A 20,396-nucleotide genomic window follows, 5' to 3' on the forward strand; every position below is an offset into this window, starting at 1 on the left:
AAATTGTTTAAAAAGTTATTATTTCTTATTATTTTTCTTTCATTCAGTAAAATACTAAGTCATAAAAAAATTATAATAATAAAATCTTAAAGCTCCACATAGTCGAAATCTCCCAATTAAAAAAATTTTAATCCATTTAAATAAAATAAAAAAGTTTATTACTTTTTATTATTTATTATTGTATTGTTTTGTTGAACAGAAAACGATATAATAAAAGAATAATAATAAAAAAAAAGATGATAATAATAAAATCTTATAACCCGCTCAGTCGAAATCTCCCGAATGAATCCGAACACCCACGAGTCCTCGCGCCTACTTAAGAAGCAACCGGCGAGCGCGCGCTCATTCCTAGAGGAGATCTCAGTGCGTTCAGTTCGTCGCGTGGAATTGTGTTTGAGAAGGCAAAGAGTGCTCTCATAAATTTTGACGTTCAGTGTGTGAAAAAGTGTTCAAAGAAAAAATGGCCGACAGTGGAATTAAGAGAAACATCCCCATCAAGCTCGGAGACTTCAGTGTCATCGACACTGAATTTTCCAACATCCGAGAGCGTTTCGACGCCGAGATGAGGAAGATGGAGGACGAGATGTCTCGCTTCAGAAGCGAACTCATGAACCGCGAGAGCAACTTCTTCAAGAGCACCTCAAGGTAAGTTTTTTCTCTTTTACGTTTCATTTCCGAGTCAAAAATTAGTAAATACGTGCTGTTGGTTTTCGAATATGTGGATTAGTTTTGGAGATAAAGAGGATTGAAGTTTGTGCGCTCCAAGTAAACGTTCGATGCGTTAAGCGGCCTCCGGGGTTCGAATCCCGGCGGAGTTACTTTTTTTTCGACTTCATTTTAAAAGTTTTCTGCTTCATTCCTGTTTTAGGAACACTCAGGGGATAATTATATTGTTAGTGAAGATTGAAAATATATTTTTTCCTAGAAGATTCATATCTTTCAATTATACTACTTGATCAGTTTGATAGGTCTCGATTTTTCGAAGAATTTTGATTGAGATTTCGTTTTCCTAATAAAAATTAAAGTTCTGATTTTCCAGCAGTCTTAGCAACCGGAACTTGAAAATCTTAGTCTGTAATCTGCAGTCCCTTTGTAAGGTGCTGGTCACCGAACCGTTAAAAGAACTTCCGCGATTTTTTGTCGTTCTTGACTTTAGAAAGTCAGTGTAAAAAAATAACTTTTGCTTAAATAATTTATATAAGAAAAATTTATAAATTGAAAAAAATGTATAATCTAGTGAGTGATGGATTGGGATTGATAATTGGATGAAGATGATGTGGCATTAAATTAATAACTATGGTCTTAAATTGGTCCTTTGTAAAGGGGTGGGGGCGAGGGGTTGGGCAAAGGGAAGTTGGTGAGTCAGAGTCGAATTGTGATTTTGTAAAAGGCCTTAGCCACCCATGAGAAGGTATTAAAAGGCAAGTCCCTTTTATAGTAAAAAATACTATAGTATATGTAATCTCAGGAAACTAGTTTTGTATTCATTTAGGTCTGAATCTCCCTGACCTATCGCCAAGTAAAGAAATACGATCTCTGGTCGACTTCGAACTTGAATTTAATTTTAAAAAATTTTTAATGTCGGAAGATTATTTAAATATTTTTCATATTGTTTCTTAGGGGTGTAGGGGAGACCTGTCTAGAATGGATGATCATTAATTCAAAGCGTAAAAATACGTAAAATAAATATAATTATTTTATTAACACGTATCGAGTCTTAAATATTTAGTAAAATTAAATTAATTTTTTTTAGGTACATTAATTTTTTTAATTAATGATTGTTCACTGTTTGTTGTATTATCCACTGTATAACATTCACGAAAATGTTAATTTATTGTCCTTTGGAAAAAGTTGTCTATGTTGAAATTATTTATTGAACAAAATTTTTATTGATTTTTGTATTTTAGCTTCAATTTTAGGTTTAAAATGACACTTTTTAGTCTTGAATTTACACCATTTTTTTTAATGTATGTTGACTTAAAAAATTATTATCACCTTGAGGATTGGAGGTATATAAAAAAAAGTTTGAGTCATTCTCTTTTGCGTATTTTGGGACCATTTCTACTATTTTTAGAAATTTCATCATTGCAGACTTGTTCGCTCAAAATCGTTCATCTTGAGCGCGAAAGATGCGGATGAGAAAATCTGATAAATGGAATAAACGTGATGCACATTAATGCCAACCTCATTTTGCAATTTCTAACTTTTAATAAAAATTAAATACACCGTGTGATTTTCATTTAATAGAATTTTGCACTTTTTTGCTTATTTTCTCAAATTTAGAAAATTCCGAAATTTTAGAAAATTAAAAAAACAGTCCAATGAAAGTTGGAATCGAATTTAATTACAATTTAAAAAATTATCAAAAAATCCACCAACGTTTGTGTCTTTGCTGGATTTTTATTTACTAACATTAACAATATATAGAAAATTTTAAAATTCATAATTAAAGAAACTTTTATATATTTAAATTTCTAAAGATTATTTAAACAATAATTAATTATTATTAATTTCTATTTCAAAGCGTTTTAAATTACAACAAATTATTCAGTGATTTTGAATTGAAAACATTCCAAATCAAAGAGTTTTAAATTAGGTAAAACTTTTTTAATAAAAGCGTTTGAAATTTAATAATTTGAAATTGAAAGATTAGAAATCTAAAGCGCTTAATGTTTAAAAATTACAGGCTGAAATAAAAAAAAAGTGAACAATTACATGAGGAAGGAGTTGAAATTGTATAATTTCTCATTTAAAGCATCCAAAATTGAACAAGTTTATTTTGAATTAAGGAATTTTAAAATTGAATTATTTAAAAATTGAATTTCGAGATTAGAACAATATCAAAACGTTTAAAGTTTAATCATTTCAAACTAAAATATTAAAAATTGAATCATTTAGAATTCAAAGCAATTGAAATTGTATTCTTTTTATTTAGAAGCGTTTAAAATTGAATTATTGGGACTTGAAAATTTTTATATTTAAATAATTTTGAATTTAAAATGATTAAAATTTAAAAATTTGAAATTGTTTGCTAAATTAAATGTTTAAAATTTGAGGCATCTGAAATCCTAGAATTGTAATAAGAAGCTCTAAAAATTGAACAATTTAATACTAAAATGTAAAAAAATTGATAATAAATCATTATAAAGGATTTATTTATTTATCATTTCTAATTTTTAATTTGTGAAAATTTGAACATTTTAAAATTTTGGTCATTTAAAATTTTTTTAAATCGTATTATTTCTCATAAAAAGAATTTACATTAAATAATTTGAAATTTCAAATATTTAAAGTTGAAAAATTACAGATTAATTTTTAAGATAGCACTATTTTAATAGTTTCAGTAATTGAAGATTTTTCACTTTGGAAATCAAATAACTTAGTTCAAAGCGATTAAAATCAATATTTGAATTATTTTCTAACTTCGAAAATTCAAATTCACCTACGAAATTCTTGGAAATTAAACAAAAATAATTTAACGATCTATTTTTGAGAAACTTAAATTTACGAAACAAAAATAAACAAAGTCTTTTATTTTCAATTTTTAAAAATCACAATCAAAAACAATTTTTAAAAAATCTACCAAGGTTTTTGTGTTCCTATATTTTTATTTCCTAACAATAAAAATAGAAAGAATACTTGCAAATTAAGAAAAAAAAACTGGAATTCAACGATCAAATTTGGAAGAATTCAAATTTAAGATCAAATAAAATTTAGAGTCACAATAAAAATAATTACCAAAAAATCCACCAACGTTTTTGTGATGTTAAATTTTTATTTCCTAAAAATAAAAATCCATTGTTGAAATTTTTTAAAAATATTATGGGTTTAAAAAATTATTGAAACAATTCTTGGAAATAAAAAAAAAGAATTCAACGATTAAATTCCGACGAAATTCAAATTTAAGGAATCGAGGTAAAAAAAGGGGTTTTTTGTCTTTACTTTTTTTAAAATCGCATTCCAAGAACTATTGACCAAAAAAGCCACTAACGTTTTGATGTTTCTGGATTTTTCTTTTCTAACATTAAAAACATAAGCACTCTTTAAATGCGTTACTTAATAAAATTTTAAGAGTTTTAAAGATTATTGAAAAAATAATGGAAATTAAAAAAAAATTTATTAAATTCCGACAAATTCAAATTTTAGAAACCAAAATAAAAAAGAGCCTTTTTTAAATCACATTAAAAAAAAGAAGGTGATTTGGAGATGCCTTTTTTCTTTTCTATTTTTTTTATTTTGTAATTTGCAGTACTAATTTTCTGTGTGACAAATACTGTCGTACGAAATCGATTTTAGTTTCAAAACAACGCAATTGCATTTCCAAGTCTCGAGGGTTTCATCCGAATAAAAATCAATATATTTTCGTCCATTCCCATAAAATCCATCCCTTACATAATGCGTCGCAAGTCTCCGCGCAAATAATAGTGGAAATTTCTCTTTGAATTTACGAGAAAAAATTTATTTTGTCTAAAAAATAAACAGTTATTAAAAGATGATTAAAAAAACCAGTTTACGCGTTTGGTAATCTCTGGGATATCAGACATTGAGGGTTCGAATCCCGCCAGATGGATTTTTTTTCGATTTCTTAATAATTTAATTCGACTTTAAAAAGAATAATAATATAAAAATTCACTATAGTTACTCATTTTTAAGCTCACAGTTAAATAATAAAATTCAGTATAAAATATAAAGTACAAAAAAGTAATTCCTCTAGAATTGCGTATGGGATCATTAACGGATTTAGCTGTTTAATAACGCAAATGACGAGTATGAATAATACCAACAACTCCGTTCCAGAGATGTCACGATCTTGACTCTGACGTCATTTTTCTTATTTTAACCTTGACATAAGTAATCAGTTCGATGTTAATAAAAGGAAAAAAAATCCATCTGGTCTTGAAATTGCATCTGAACCCCCTCCCCCAATTTACCCCCCGAAATTACATTTAAACTTAAGTCTAAACTTGGAAGCTTATGGACCTCCCCTCCTAAAAAAACCGTGTGGTTAAGCCCACTAGTGATATTAGTTGTTGCGCAGTCATTTTTCTGACATCGAGGTAGCAGCACGTTCCTCTCGAGTGACTTTTTTATTTAATCTTTTTTTTAATCTCGAAGAATTCATTTTAATTTTATTAAGTTACTACTATTTTTTACGAGTTAGAATCATTTCAAGTTTTTGAAGTTCAGTTTCCAAAATTTTGGGGAAAATGATTCTCGACGAAGAACTCTACCCTCCGAGGCACAAAACTGTCGTTCGATTTCGGTAGGTGGAAATAAGTTTGAAAATTTTTTTCTTGAAAAAATTTTTACAGGAATTATTTTTAAATTGATTTTAATTTTTTAAATAATTAAATAAATTTCGAAAAAATGCGCTCTCTGAAATAATGTTAAATACCTTCTTTGAAAACTAGATTGTAACTTAGTAATTAAAATTTCTTTGCAATAACTACTTAAAAAATTATTCTATTTTATTTAAAAAAGTTAAATAATTTTTTACAATTGATTTAATTTAAACCATGTATGGAATTTTTTTTCAAACAAATTTGCATCGTAGAAAAGATTTGTCGAGTATCTGCTTTTCTCAGAGATCTATATTGCACAATAAGTTTCAGATTTCAAAGTTGACGTCAGGAAATTAACATCAATTATTTATGAAGGCGCGAAGGTTTGAAAGTTAGTATAGTGCACTTGAAACAGTCAATCTTAGAAGCACGAGAACCAAATTTGCTAAGAGAAACGGAATAAATTTTTTAAAAAAACTTGAATAATTTTAAATTTAAATTCGATTAGCTTAACATAAAATAGACGTTATTAAGTAAGTTAATACAAAATTATGCATAAGCAGAAGATTTCTGGTTTTGTAATAATTAAATAATTTAAATTTTGCAGTCGAGTTTAATCAGAAGAAATTGTTTTAATCGTCGACATCAATCAAACTTGCATTCTTTTACGTTTTAAATTTTAAATTTAAATTTTAAAATTTAAAAATTTTTTTTTTTTAATTTTAAATTTAAAAACATATATTAAACGATTTTTATTTGAAAAGTTTCCAAACCAACAAAAATTTCGAGTACATTTTTTTTAAATACAGCATTTTGAATTAAATCAAAAGGACTTGAACTTGTATAATTTCTAATTCAGAGTCTTCAAGAACAATTTTATTTTGTATTGAATAATCTTTACATTGAATAATTTTTATATTAAAATTTTGAAAATAGGTCAATTTGAACCCTTAAAAATTAAGTATTTTTGAATTGGAATAATAAAATTAGACGATTTAAGATTCAGGATAGTTTAAATTAAATTATTCTCAATTTATAAACACTCAACTTTTATAAATTAAATCATTTGAAATTCAAAGGAGTTAAAATTGATTTATTTTAAATTAAATGCGCTCAACTTTGGAAAATTTGACCATTTAAAACTCAAAAGAGTTGAAATCGATTTATTTATAATTAAAAGAGTTTTTATCAACAATTGAATTTAAAATCACTTCCCATTCAATGTGATCAGCATTTAAAATGTTGAAATTCAAATTTAAATGGAATTTAACGTCAAAGCTTCTGAAAACTACATTTTTTATTGTTATTAGATAAAAATGAATATTTAAAATTAAAATTAATTGAACAAATTTTTCCAAGATACAAAAATTAATTCATCGTTTAAAGTAGAATAATTTGCAGTTATAAACCTTCAAAATTTATTTATTTAAAAAAAAAATTTTAATAAAAAATAATTTAAAAACGGGAACCGTTAAAAATGAAGAAATTTCTACCTTTCTCATTTAAAAATGATAAAAATTGTAGTCACCATGAATTGTAATATTGAAACATTTCCATACTCAAACCAGCTCAAACCCTTCGAAATTCAAATTAATTTAAATAAATTTAGTTTTTAAATATTTTTATTTCAAACACTATTTTAACTTTTTAATTTCTATTCGTTTAAATTGTTAACACTTTATTTTAATTATTACTTATTCTTTAAATTTTCCAATCAAATATTTCTCAATTTTAAATGATTCATTTATTTTAAATGTTTAACTAAGAAATGAATAAATCAAATCAATTACATTGAAAGTTAAATATTACCTTAAGAAAAGGATACAGAACAATGTCGCTGTTATTCCAATTTTTGGGATTGCAAAAATTTTGATTTTATTAATATTCGAATTATTGAATAAATTTTATTATAAATTATTATTTCGCGAATGCTTTTTAATTCCAAATTTGTTTCAAATTTAGTTTGAAATGCTCAGTATTTTGGAACATTTTCAATTTAAAAATAATAAACTTTTAATGTATATTTCCTGCTAGTTTTAAAATCGTCAATTTTTAAGACTTGGATTAATTTTTTTAAACCACAACCTTATGAAATTGGGAACCTTAAAAAATTTAGAAATTTCAAACCAAGCTTTCAAATTCAAGCTTTCGAACAAAAAAATAATAATTTCGAGTTCTCTAGAATTAAACTGTTTTAGAATATTGTGCATTTAAAATAAAAATTTTGAATTTAAATTATAGAAATTTCTGAAGATAATAAATATATTATTAAGAAGTATTAAATTCTTAAGTTAAATCAAAAGTTATTGGAAATACTTTTCTGAAATAAACAAATGGGAGTTTTGTATAAAAAATTCAATTTTAGTTTTCTTGTTTAAATTTGAAAAATTTTCAACCTTAAAATTTACGATATTTTTAAATTAATAGAATTAAATAATAAATAAATAAAATTTATTTTAGTTTTAAATAAATAAAAATAATCTATCCATTTGTGCTTTTCACTCACATGGTAAATTTTTTCCATCTCTCTTGCACTATCACTCCATCAAATTCTCGCACTTAAGTAAATTACTAGCGCGTGTTGAAATCCTCATCCCTCCCTTTTGTTTAAATTGAGCTCCAACAGATTAAAAGTGATTTAATGAAATTAAATTAAGAGAATGGCATCGCGCGTGGAATTCACGCTTCGCTTACCGCATTACGCCATTGTTTAAATTTTTATTTTTTATCTAATCTGAGAAAGAGAAGGATGGGAAGAAACCTTTTTGTGCTTAGGTAAGACGTTCGGAATTTGGAGCGACAGGGGGTTCGAATCCCGGCGGAGGTACTTTTTTAAAAGAGATTTTCGACTGTATAAAATATAAGAGTAGTATAGCCCGTTGATTTTGTGAACAAATTAGTAAATGAATGTATAATTAATTTGTGGATAACGGTTTCAATTGATCTTATTTTGCCTTCTTTTAAAGAGGATAATTCTGGCTTTTTGCATTCCTTTTTGGGGAATGGCAAGGGGATTAGCAACTTTTAATTACTTTACTGATTTGCCTCGAAGCCAATCCCAATTACAATGACCATTTTTCGCAATGACATGTGTGATTCATCGAATTCCTTAAATTTATTCAAGGATTGGTAAAAGGTCCAGAAACTCGGTACCGTATATGCGAATATGTCCCTCTTTCGAAAACTGGTTTTTTTTCGATATCAGTGTCAGAATGACATATATGGTTCGTTGACAAGATCAGTCAAGGGAATGGATTTATTTTTACGCTGGTGCCGTTTTATTAAACAAGGACGAATTTACCGGTTCGCAAAGTTTTTTTATTTAACTTGTTCATTTTTTTAATTTAAAAAAATAATAAATTCACTATTTATGAATTTATTCGTCTCTTTGGAAAACAATCTTATTTAGAAAATTATTATCTACATTTTTTTATCATTTATTAGATTGTATGGTTATTTTGCTAACAACTTTAAAACATTTAAAACTGAAAAATATGTCAACTTTTATTAATTATAATCTATGTCCTTTTTTTATCAACCCGATAATTATCTTTTATCTAATTCTGTTATCTAGTTTAAAATGATAAATTACGTGGTGGAATCTAAAAATATAAAAAAGCTGTAATTTTTAAATAATTAAACAATAATTGTACAATTTTAGATACAAGGAATTTAAAATCGGAAGTATTCTAAGTCAAATTATTTTTTATTTTGGAACTTCAAAGATTTATAATTTTTATAATTAAAAATGATTAAAATGAAACAAAAACAATTTTAAACTTAAAGCTTTAAATATATATTTTTTCAACATCAAATTGTTGAAAATTAAACACTAATTTTATTAACCATTTAAAATTTTTATATTTTAGAGATTATATTACAATTTTAAATACAAACAATTTCAAACTGTACAAGTAGAAATTATTTAGGACCAAAAATTAGAATTTGATAATAATGATAAAAAACATTAATTTGAAGCTTTAAATTTGAATATTTTAAAATGAACATTGTTTAAAATTGTACACTAATTTTAATAATCATTCGAAATTTAACAATTTTAAATATTATTTTACAATTTTTAATTACAAATAGTTTAAATTTATTAAATAATTTTGTGAAACATTTAAAATTAATCCAATTTATCACTTTTAGCAATTGTAAAATAATTGTATGATTTTATGGAAAATGAATTTACAAGTAGAAGTATTTTGAGTCGAATTATTTATTATTTTAGATCCTTCAAAATTGTACACTGTTTAGAACTAAAAATACTTGGAAATATTTTTAATTGGAATTAAATAAGAACATTTTTGTAATCAGAGCCTTAAATTTGTATACTTTTAAAATTAAATTGATCAAAATTAAAAAATAATTTCATAAAAATTTGTAATTATAACCATTTTTAATTCAAATTGTTTTTAATTGAACAATTTTGAATTGAAGTTTCAAAATTTTACAATAAATTTAACAATTTCATATCGAAACGTTCAAAATTATATAATTATTTTATGAAAAATTTTTAAGTGAACAAATTGGTAATGTTTAGTAATTTGACAATAATTGAATTTCAAATTGAAATCATTCTGAGTCGAATAATTTTTTTATTTTAAGACCTTCAACATTTTATGATGGATTAGAATTATAAATGCTTTTAATTAAACAATCCATTTTTTATTTAAATATTAAAGTATGTTTTCAAGCATAAATTATTAATTAAAATTATTAATTACTGAATAACTTCGATTTAGAATCTTAAAAACTTTAACAATGCTGAAATAGTATTAAAAACTTTAATTTTCAAAATTGATCTTTTTTCAACTTAAGCAACAAAAAATAAAAAATAAATATTTTAAATTTCTTAAAAATGAAACGATTTTAAAACCAGGAATTTAAAATTAAATTTTTTTATATTTAAATGTATTCGAAATTTTTCTTTCTGAAAAATTTCTTCTGAGAATGAGAATTTAAAAAAATATATAGACATAATAATAATAATAATAATATCGATTAAGCAAATTTTTTTTCTCTTGTAGTCTTGTACATAGCAATAATCGTTTTCGTGATCGCTGTCACGAGACAGCTTTACAGAATTATTGTGCGAGGCACGAAAAAATCGCGTGCAAAAGTTCAGTAACATTGTAACCCGAAAATAGACATTCTGCATTTTAAAAATTGCCTTCTTCGCACAAATTTGATCAATATTTTATTTTTTATCATTGTAGCTTTATGGGGTTGACGTATGATTTTTCACTTTAAATAAAATAAAACTGAAAACCCCCGGGATACCCGGAAATTTTGAGGCAAAAAAACCGGCAAATGACAGTGCATTTATTCCTTGACAAGAAATTTCACAAATTTTTAGAAGGAAAATTGATGCAATCACTTGAAATATCACAAATTGCATCTGAAATAAAGTTCTACTTCAATTAAGTTTAAATAAAAATTTGTTTAATTCCTAAGTTCGATTTTTAACTTTTTCAATTATAAAATCAATCAATTTATAATGCGTAATTCTCAAATCTTTTTCTTAAAAATTTTCCATTTTGAAAATTGAACTGTTTAAATTCGAAAGTCTTAGAAGTGAAACAATTTAAATTATTGTTCAAACTTTGTAAACATTTAAAGTATTGACGTGATTTTTTCGATTAGGGTAATTAGTTAATTTGGCCGATTACTGGTCAATATAATTTGTTGAGGAGCGACAAAAAAAATTTTCCTCGGCCTGGATTTGAACCGGAAACGCCAGAATCATGAGTGAGCGCTTAATTGTGTTTTAAGCGCTTTACGTTTTTAAGCGTTTTACGGTTCAAATCCGGACTGAGGTAGACTTTTTCTAGGTTCTTAAAAAATTATTTTGACCAATAACTGACAAAATTAAACAACAAATATTCATTACTTTGTAAATTATTTTTAAATTTAAAATAATTTTAAAGTATTAGATTCAAAATTGAACGCTTTTATTTCATTTCAAATTCAATTCTAATCATTTTTTCAGGCTGAAATGTTTTATTTGTAACCCATTCAATTTGATATTTTTTTAAATTGAACTATTTTTTTATTTTAAAAATCACATGATTCAAATGTTGTATTTTTTAGTAAAAGTGGTTAATTTTGATTTATAAATAACTGTATTTAATAATTTTAAAAGAAAGTAAGAAATTTTGCCATATAATATTTTTATCTTAACCCGAAGAGGAACTTTTTTGTTGTTTATATTTTTATTGAGTTGAAGGTGGCAATATTTTTTTATTTTAAGTTTTTTTTTTTAGTTGAAAGGAAGAAATTTTAGTTTATTTTTGTTTTTAAATTAGCAAAAGGAAATTTTATATTTTTAAGACTTTTACCGAATTGGAAAGGACGACATTTTCGTTTTAAATATTTTATGAATTGCAAGAATAATTTTTTATTTTTAACATTTTTGCTGAGTTGGAAGGGAGGAACTTTTGGCTGTTTATTTTTTTCTGAATTGAAAGTGGCCATTTTTTATTTCAAACATTTTTATTGAGTTTATAAAGGGACAATTTTTATTTTCAATCTTTTTTCTAAACTGGAAGTGGGTAATTTTTTAAATTTCATTTTTTGGATGTAGAAGACAAGAAATTCTGATTTTCATTTTTTTTAATTTTATCAGGAAATTTTTTTTATTTTTAATATTTTTATCCAGTTAAAACGAAAGAAATTTTGTTAATTACTTTTTTTTTCTAAATTTGAAGAGCCCATTTTTTCTCTTTAAGATTTGCATTTAATTAGAAGGGAAAAAAATTCGGTTGTATTTTTTTTCTGAATTACAATAGGAACATTTTTATATTTTTAAGATTTTTATCCATTAGGGAAGAAATTTTGATTCCAAATTTTTTTCTGAACTAGAAGTGGCATTTTTCTGTTTCCAAGATTTTTATAGAATTGTAAGGGAGCAAATTTTGGTATTGATTTTTTCTGAATTGGAAGAGACATTTTTTTATTTTTAAGATTTTATCCTGTTTGAAGGAAAGAAATTTTGGTTTAAATTTTTTCCGAGTTGTAAGAGGAACATTTTTTTATTTTTAGGATTTTTATCCAGTTGGAAGGAAACAATGTTGGTTACTAATTTTCTTTTCTTCATTGTAAGAGACCATTTATCTGTTTTCAAGGTTTTTTATCGAATTGAAAGGGAAAAAATTTTCGTTTTTAATTTTTCCTAATTGGAAGAGGAAAATTGTTTATTTTTAAGACTTTCATCGAGTTGGACGGGAGGAATGTTTTTTTTAATTGGAAGAGGAACATTTTTATATTTTTAAGATTCTCATCAAGTTGAAACGAACATAATTTTGGGTCTTAAATTTTTTCGAATTTGGAAACGACAAAATTTTGCTGATTAATTAATTATATATTGTATTATAATTAATTAATTGAAACCAATAATTTTTTTTAATTTGGTAATTATGCATCATTATTAGGAAAACTTAATTTGTTAGCGTCGAACTAACAATCCTAATTAGTTTATATCTGGCCTCATTAATTTATCAGACAGCTTCACATAATTTTTTAACCCTTTGAGGTCCATGACCTCTTCTTTCGAAAGGTCATCACTTCCGGTAAAGGCGCCGTTTCGCAGCAGACGCTGCAACTCTCAATGTTTTATTTAAAGCATCTCTATAAATAATTCGAGGATGCCTCGTGACTTTATGGCGAACTGTAACGAGGTCGTTGGGTTATTTCTTGCAGGATGAAATTTACTCTCCTTATAAATTGTTTATGTCAGGCTTGGTTTACTTGATGGGAATAAGTGCCCCCAATTTAAATTTTTTTAAATTATTCATCTATTAGATGATTTCTTATCAACAAATGAAAAGTATAAACATTTGTGAGATTCGATAGGGGAGGAAAAAAGGGCGCAGATATCTAATTTGTAATTGAAAAAAAATTTACTAGCGAAAAAAAAATTGAAAATTGTCATCAGGTTCTGAAAAAATTAAGGAAACATTTTTTTCGTTCGTGGCGCACTTTTTTTTAATTTAGACAGTGATAAAAAATTCAAATAAAAAAATTGAGAAACTCTTTTCCAGATATGGAGTTGCTGAATCCATAGAAAAAAATTTGATTAAAAAATATTATTGGATTCCGATGAAATTTAGGGGGAATTTTTTTTCTATCAAGGGGCAAGTTTTCTCATATTTAAACGATGATAAACAATTTATTTTTTTTTTAAGTGACAGATTTCTTTCTACCTACGAAATTGCTGAATTGATATAAAGGGAGTTTCATTTAAAAATATTATTAGTTTTCGAGACAATGGAGAAGGAATTTGTATGCGTTTGGTCATGACAGAAAAAAAAAATTTGGATGGTGATAGAAAATCCAATTTTATTTCTAGAAAATACTGAAGATTTTCGAAGTTTGGCAGATTAGGCTTTTATGGCATGTTACTTTTCAAATAAGTTTCTTCTTTCTTCAATTACAAAAATCTTGGTTTTTCTCCTTTTCTCTTCTTACAATTTCTGGTTTTCGTTTTCTCTGGTGGCTTCGTTTATAAGCGTTATCAATTTTCTTGAATTTTTTTAATTTTTTTTTTAAGAAAGTAGAATAGTTTTGCATGAAGTTCGAAAAACAAAGGGTTTCTCAAAAATAAATTTTTGTATGAATAATTTTTAGTAACTAATTAAGAAAAATTTCTAATAACTATTTATTAATTTTTTAGAAGTTTTTGAAACGCTTGAATTACAATTTTAAATATATATTTTCTAAGTTTCTTGAGAACATTTAGAAATATTTTTAAAAGTTTTAAACATGTAAAAAATCTAGAAAATTAAAAAAAAAAGTTTTTTATTCGACAGGATTTTACAAAATTTTAGGGAAAATGTTTAATAAATGTTAAATTTAAAAAGCAATTCAGGACTTGCAGCCGTTTTTTAGAGAATAAAAAATATTTTCGATTTTTAAAATATTTTTTGTCTCTTCAGAAAATCTAAAATTCCTGAATATCTACTAAATTAAATCAAATTTTTCCTAAATTTCTGTAAAATCTTACAAAACAAACAATTTTACTTAAAATCTTCCAGATTTTCTTTTTACATACTTAAAAATGTAATTAAATGTTTTTACATTTTCTTAACAAATAATTTTTTTGAATGAAAATAGTTTTAAATTTATCCCAGGAATAATCAGAGAATATGGTTATTCTTAATAACTTATGACTTTTTTTAAATCTTTAAAATTCGACATTTAATTTTAAATTTTGTGATGTTATCTTAAGTTTCAAATTATTAACATAAAATTTTAAAAGATTTCCAAAAATTCCCTAAAAAAGGATCTGGAAGATTTCAGAAAAAAATTTATTTAGCAAGATTACAAAATTTTCAGTTAAGTTAAAAAAAATTCAGAAATTTTGAAAAGATGAAACCGTAATTTGAAACTTCCAGCCAGTTTAAAAATTTATTAAATATTTTAAGTTTTTTCCTAAATTTCTAAATTTTAAAAATATCTTTTAAACTGGCTTGAATTTTGCCTATTAATTTTTTTACTCCGGTACAAAAACTAATTTAAACGTGAAAAGATTTCATAAAATTCAAACTCTTTTAGAATTTTCTCAAGAATATTACAAAAATTAAATTGATATAATTGTAAAAACAAATTGATGATTCTTATTTCCCTGTTATTAGATTTCAGACTTTAATTTTAACGCGAATTGAAGTACTCAAAAACTTTCAGCAAAAAAATAGTTATTTGAAAATGTTTGTATGTATTAACAATAGTAGTATAGCTGTACGGCTACTTCCTCTTACCGATCGTGGAAAATTCTGTTCAATGCCAAGTTACCACCACCAGATAATTACCATCGGTCGGTAAGTGTTAGTAGTATAGCTATTCTACTACTAATAATTTTGTTCCCCCAAATCAAAAATAAAAACTAGTGATACCAGTTTTATATAAATAATAATCAGGAAAAATGTTCTTTCTCGATATTTTGAGAAGCCTTTGGTAGAGAATAATCTTTCTCTGACAGTTTTATAACTTAGCAACTGACAATCAAAAAAAATTTAACTAACAAAATATTAACAATCCTTCTCTTTCTTTACAATCCCTATTTTAAAAAAAAATGACAGCAAACATCACCAGACAAGCAGCACTCAACATAGGAGCTCGACAACTTCCAAATCCGAGGGTTGGGATAAGGCTGATGCCGCAAAACCTACAACGAAATCTGCCTTCGACTCTTTCAAAAGGTGACACTTTGTAGATCACCACAATCGAAATCAGCATCAGCACTTCGATCTTCATAATTTTTTTTTTGTGTACTTTTTTCGTTTTTTTTTAGAACGTCTAAAATTAGTGGGAAACGTTCATTTAGATTTTCAGATTATTTAGATTTTTTATATATTTTATCTTCTTATCCTCATTTCCTTCCACTGCTTTTTGGCTTTTTTTCTACTTTTTGCTTTGGCTTTTTATCGCAACTTCTTATGAAAATAAGATCACAAAGTTTATTTTTTTTTATTTAAGACATCATCCAAAAATTACATAAAATAATTTTTGGGGGGGGGGGGGTAAATTTTGATCATTCGCATCAAATTCGATTGTTTCAGGGTCAAGTATTTTCTAGTGAACAAGATCACTTTTTCAACATGAATGGAATAATTAAATTGTCAGCAAAAAAATTTATTAAAAAAGACATTTCAACAAAATAGTTAAATATTTAACCAAATGTAATTAAAATTTTAATTAAAAAATGTAAAGTTTTCGTAAAAAAAAATGGAACATCTAACTTTTCGGTCAAACAGAATTCCTTTAAAAAAAAAAAAAAAACGAATTTTCAATCAAAGAAATGAATTTTTAACTAAAATCATGAATCTTTAACCAAAAAAAATTGATGTTTCATCAAGTAGTTGTTTTTTTAATCCAATAGACTAATGTTCGAGAAAAAAAACATTTTCTACCAAAAAAAAAGATATTCTCAACATGGTACACAAATTTTCAACTAAAAAACGAAAGGCTTAAATAAAAATGTTACAGTTAAAAAATTAACTTAAAAACAGAATTTTCGACAAAAGAATTGAATTTTCAATAAAATAAATAAATTTTTAACGAAGAAGATTCACTTTTTACCAAACAAGTCGATTTTTTTTACAAAATAAATCAATTTTAAATTAATTAGTTGAATTTTCAACTTAAAAAGATACATTTTCGACCTTAAATAAAATAGTTACATATTGAGCTAATAAAAGATTTAATTTTCAACAAACGAACTGAATTTAAAAATATATATATTTAACCAAGTAGTTAATTCTTCAAGCAAATAGTTGAATTTTCATTAAAAAAGATAAATCTACAACTAAAATTATAAATTTTCAACCAACAAAAAAAAATTAACGAAAAATGGAATACTGTAATTTTCAGCGTATGAAAAATTAATTTTAAACAAAAAAATTTCACCAAAATCGTTGAATTTTGAACTAAAGAAATGAAATTTTCGCCAAGAATAGTAATTTTTAAAAAAATTTTACGACAAAAATAAGTTTTGAACAAAAATAAAATAGTTATACTTTAAGTTTAAAAAACTGTCACAAAGAAATTTCAACTCAATAGTTCAATTTTCAAACGAAGAAATGATTAATTGAAATGAATTTTTTTTTAACCTTGCATGGTTGGGGGGGGGGGGCATTTAGAAAATTCTACGTAATTTGTGGATGATTCCTAATATTTTTAATTTTGTACTTTTTTTCTTTTTGAAAACGTCTGGATTTAGTGGAAAACGTTTATTTTTACTTTTTAGATTTTGTAAATTCTATCTTCTCCTCTTTTCCTTCCCATGATTTACTGGTTTTCTGCTTTTAGGATTTTTTATCATAACTGATTATTAAAAATAAATCACAGCTTCTTTTGTTAATTAACTCCATTCTATTTTATCTACATGTAACTGCAGTTTGCAATTTTTAAAAAATGGCTAAATAAATTAATGCATAAGTAAATAATAAATAAAGTTTTTCAAGAAAAAACATCTTAGAAAATAATTAAAGGATCTTTAAATATATTTATTTGTTCAAAAAATTTTTCTTTTTAATACTTGATTGAACTATTTTAGCTAGTTTTCAAAAATTGGTAAGAAGTGATGCAAAAAAAATTCAAATGCAAAAAACAATGTTAAAAAAGATTCTGTTGTAAGCAAAAAAAAAATGTGTATCAAAAATAATGTTCATTATTCAAAAGTACGTCATCAGTAATATTATTCTATTTCTCAAAAGGAAAGAAAAATATTATTCAGAGATTTGGTTTTCGAAAAAACTACCTCAAACTCTAAATTGTTTCATTTACATAAAGTACCCTTTATCACCCCCTAAATTAAATTAACTTTTTTAAAGAAAATTGTTGGTATCTCGCATTTTAAATATTTTTAATGCAAAAAAGAAACCTTACAACCTGCAGTTCGAGCTGCTGTTATCCTTTTTTATTCTGGCTTGGTCTGAATGAAAGAGAAGTAGTGAAAGATTTGGTGATAGCAATAAAAAAACGGCAATATAATTAGAAAATATTTTGAAAATTAATTATTTAAAAATCTGCTTGTAATTTGGGTCCCGGTTTTTTGGTAATCGAAATTGTTCATGCAGCATGAAAAAATTCTCCACATTTATCTTAGAAAATAAAAATCATATCGACGCCTCCATTTCATACCACTCTACGTCACTTTTGGTCGGTGTACGGATCCACGCCGCATTTAGGCGGGGTACAGCTCAAACGCAATATTGCTATGTGCACCGCCCAAACGCAACATTGCGGTGTACACTGCCCAACCGCAACATTGCGCTGTATACTGTCCAAAAGCGATATTGCGCTGTACGCCGCCCAAATGCGACGTGAAACAGTATGCGATGGAAGTTTCGATATTATAAATCGCATCGACATTATTTTTGTGTTTAATTTCATTTGATATATTTATGTAGTTTAGTTCGTAGTTCATTGTCTCAGGCAGGATTTAATTTCGCATCAGGATTTCTTTCATTTTTGCACAGGATTCAATCGTTTTTCTCATTTTTAGATGCCTCTCGTCATACTCTATATTTGTTTATTTCATTTTATCGTTTCAGTTTTTATCGCACTGGACCTAGGCTAGAAAAAAACACTGATTTCATTTCAGCATTTATGTTTAGTCATCAGTTTTTAGAAAAAATCAAATTGCATGAATTTGGATTAAACAATCATCGTTCTCGTTAAATTTTTGTTTAATCAGTAATATATAAACGAAATTAATAAATTCTGGTAAACAGTAGAGAAAAAAATTATTTTGATTCCAAATTCTGTCCGGGTAAAAAAAATTCCATTGGGATTCCAGACCAAGTCCCGCTGAATTTTTTATTATTTTGAGCCGGACAAAAAAGTACTAGATGAGTTCCATTTCATTTTGTTTCCAAATTCTTAGAAGTCTTGGGAAATAAATCAAAAATAAAATTTTTCTAAATCTTTTCTAAAACTTTTAAGATAAAGTCCTGTCTACAATAATAACAAAAATTAGGTGGGACTTTTTCGGTACTTTTGTTAGACAAAATTTCCGTCAGCGATTTTTAAAATTTCGAAATAAATGGAACTTTTCTAGTATTCTTGTCCCTAATATGATTTAAATTTTCGGGATCTCAAAGGGACTTTTTTTACTCAGGTCGTTTAAAAAATTGTAATTAATTATTTTTAATTAATTACGTTGTATTAAAATAAATTAGGTAAATTTAAAAATAATTTTTTTAGCACCACGACCCAACAGAGCAACCAAAACAGCTCACTGAGTCCACAACATGATTCAAACACCTGGTTGGATGGTCTGAACAGTCCACTCATTCAGGATGAGGGTGACAACAAAATGTTGAAATTGAGATTTGACGTCTCTCAATACACACCAGAGGAAATTGTCGTCAAAACCGTTGACAACAAATTATTGGTGAGTAATTATTTAAAAAATTAATATAACAGGAATTTAAATTTTTTTTTAATATTTACACAAATCTAGCATCATGAGCTTTTCAATTCAATTGAAAAACAATTTCAATACAAAATACAAATTTTGATTAGCTTTTAAATTTATTTGTTTTTAAAGTTATGTGAATAACAATTTTCTTTAGAAAATTCCAGAAGATTTTGAAAAATTTCAGATATGACAAATAACTTCAACAAAAAAGTTAATTTTCAAGAAAATTGTTAAGTTGTATTTTTAAACCAAAAGAGACAACTTTTACTAAAAGAGACACATTTTCTGCAAAACTGTTTATTTTTTTTATTCAAAAACATGAATTTTCAATAACAAAAGTTCATTTTGAACCAATTTGTTGAATTTTGAACCAAATAGATTTTTAAACTTGACCCAAGTAGTTGAATTTTTAACAACAAAAAATTAATTTAAAAATGTAATGTAATAAAAAAATATTCTAATTTTAAATAAAAACAATTGAATTTGTTTTTAAAAGTCGAATTATTGAGAGTATATTTTGATCTTAAACAAAAACAGATGAATTTTTAACAAAGAAGCTGAGTTTTTTGCAAAAAAAAATTTCACAAAAAACATTAATTTTTACTTTAAAAAGATAGATTTGCAACTAATGAAATTAATTTTTCGTTGCAAATTTTTTTTAACTAAGCACATCAATTTTCAACTAAAATGGACTAGTTACATTTGCAGTTAAAAACTAATTTTCAACAAAGAAAAAAGAAGAATTTCTAATAAAATTGTTAAATTTTCTACGAAAAAATGTATTTTAATTTCAAATAAAAAACATTTGAATTCATCCAAAAAAGGACCAATTTTCAACACAATTCGATTTTTAACGAAAAAATATCTTTTAATTGAGGAAGAAACACAATTTAAACCATATTATAGTTTGAAAGTAAAAATAATAATTTATAATACAAAATGAAAATTCGAAATTTATTTGTTTATTTGCTTTCAAGTTTATATATAAATGATTTTCATAGAAATCTTAAGAAATTTCATGATTTTAGAAGATTTCAGCTATGTCGAAAAAGCAATGTTTTTTTTTTTATTTTACAGGATCTTATAAAATTGTAGAAAACAGTTTTATATATTTTTAATAACTTCAAAACTTCTAAAAAAATTCAAACCTCTGCGAAACGAGGGAATTTCCTTCAAATCTTCCAGAT

At 25.3% G+C, this 20,396-nt stretch overlaps 1 protein-coding gene across 3 annotated transcripts in view; it reads left to right on the forward strand.

Annotated features, from left to right (window-relative positions):
• The first annotated feature begins 333 nt into the window (after positions 1 to 333).
• The window catches only part of LOC117172481 (alpha-crystallin A chain), a 44,748-nt gene continuing 24,685 nt past the window's right edge, over positions 334 to 20,396 (forward strand). The window contains exons 1-3 of one of the 3 annotated variants that reach the window (XM_033360462.1): positions 334 to 645; positions 15,365 to 15,484; positions 18,993 to 19,182. In XM_033360462.1, coding sequence (XP_033216353.1) covers positions 461 to 645; positions 15,365 to 15,484; positions 18,993 to 19,182 — 495 coding nt within the window. In that variant the 5' untranslated portion in view covers positions 334 to 460. Of the gene's footprint in view, positions 646 to 5,068; positions 5,264 to 15,364; positions 15,485 to 18,992; positions 19,183 to 20,396 lie in introns of those variants that run through there. The other 2 variants (XM_033360464.1, XM_033360463.1) reach the window with 2 other exon arrangements.

Source organism: Belonocnema kinseyi, chromosome 5 (assembly GCF_010883055.1).
Source record: "Belonocnema kinseyi isolate 2016_QV_RU_SX_M_011 chromosome 5, B_treatae_v1, whole genome shotgun sequence".
NCBI classification, from domain to species: Eukaryota; Metazoa; Arthropoda; class Insecta; order Hymenoptera; family Cynipidae; genus Belonocnema; species Belonocnema kinseyi.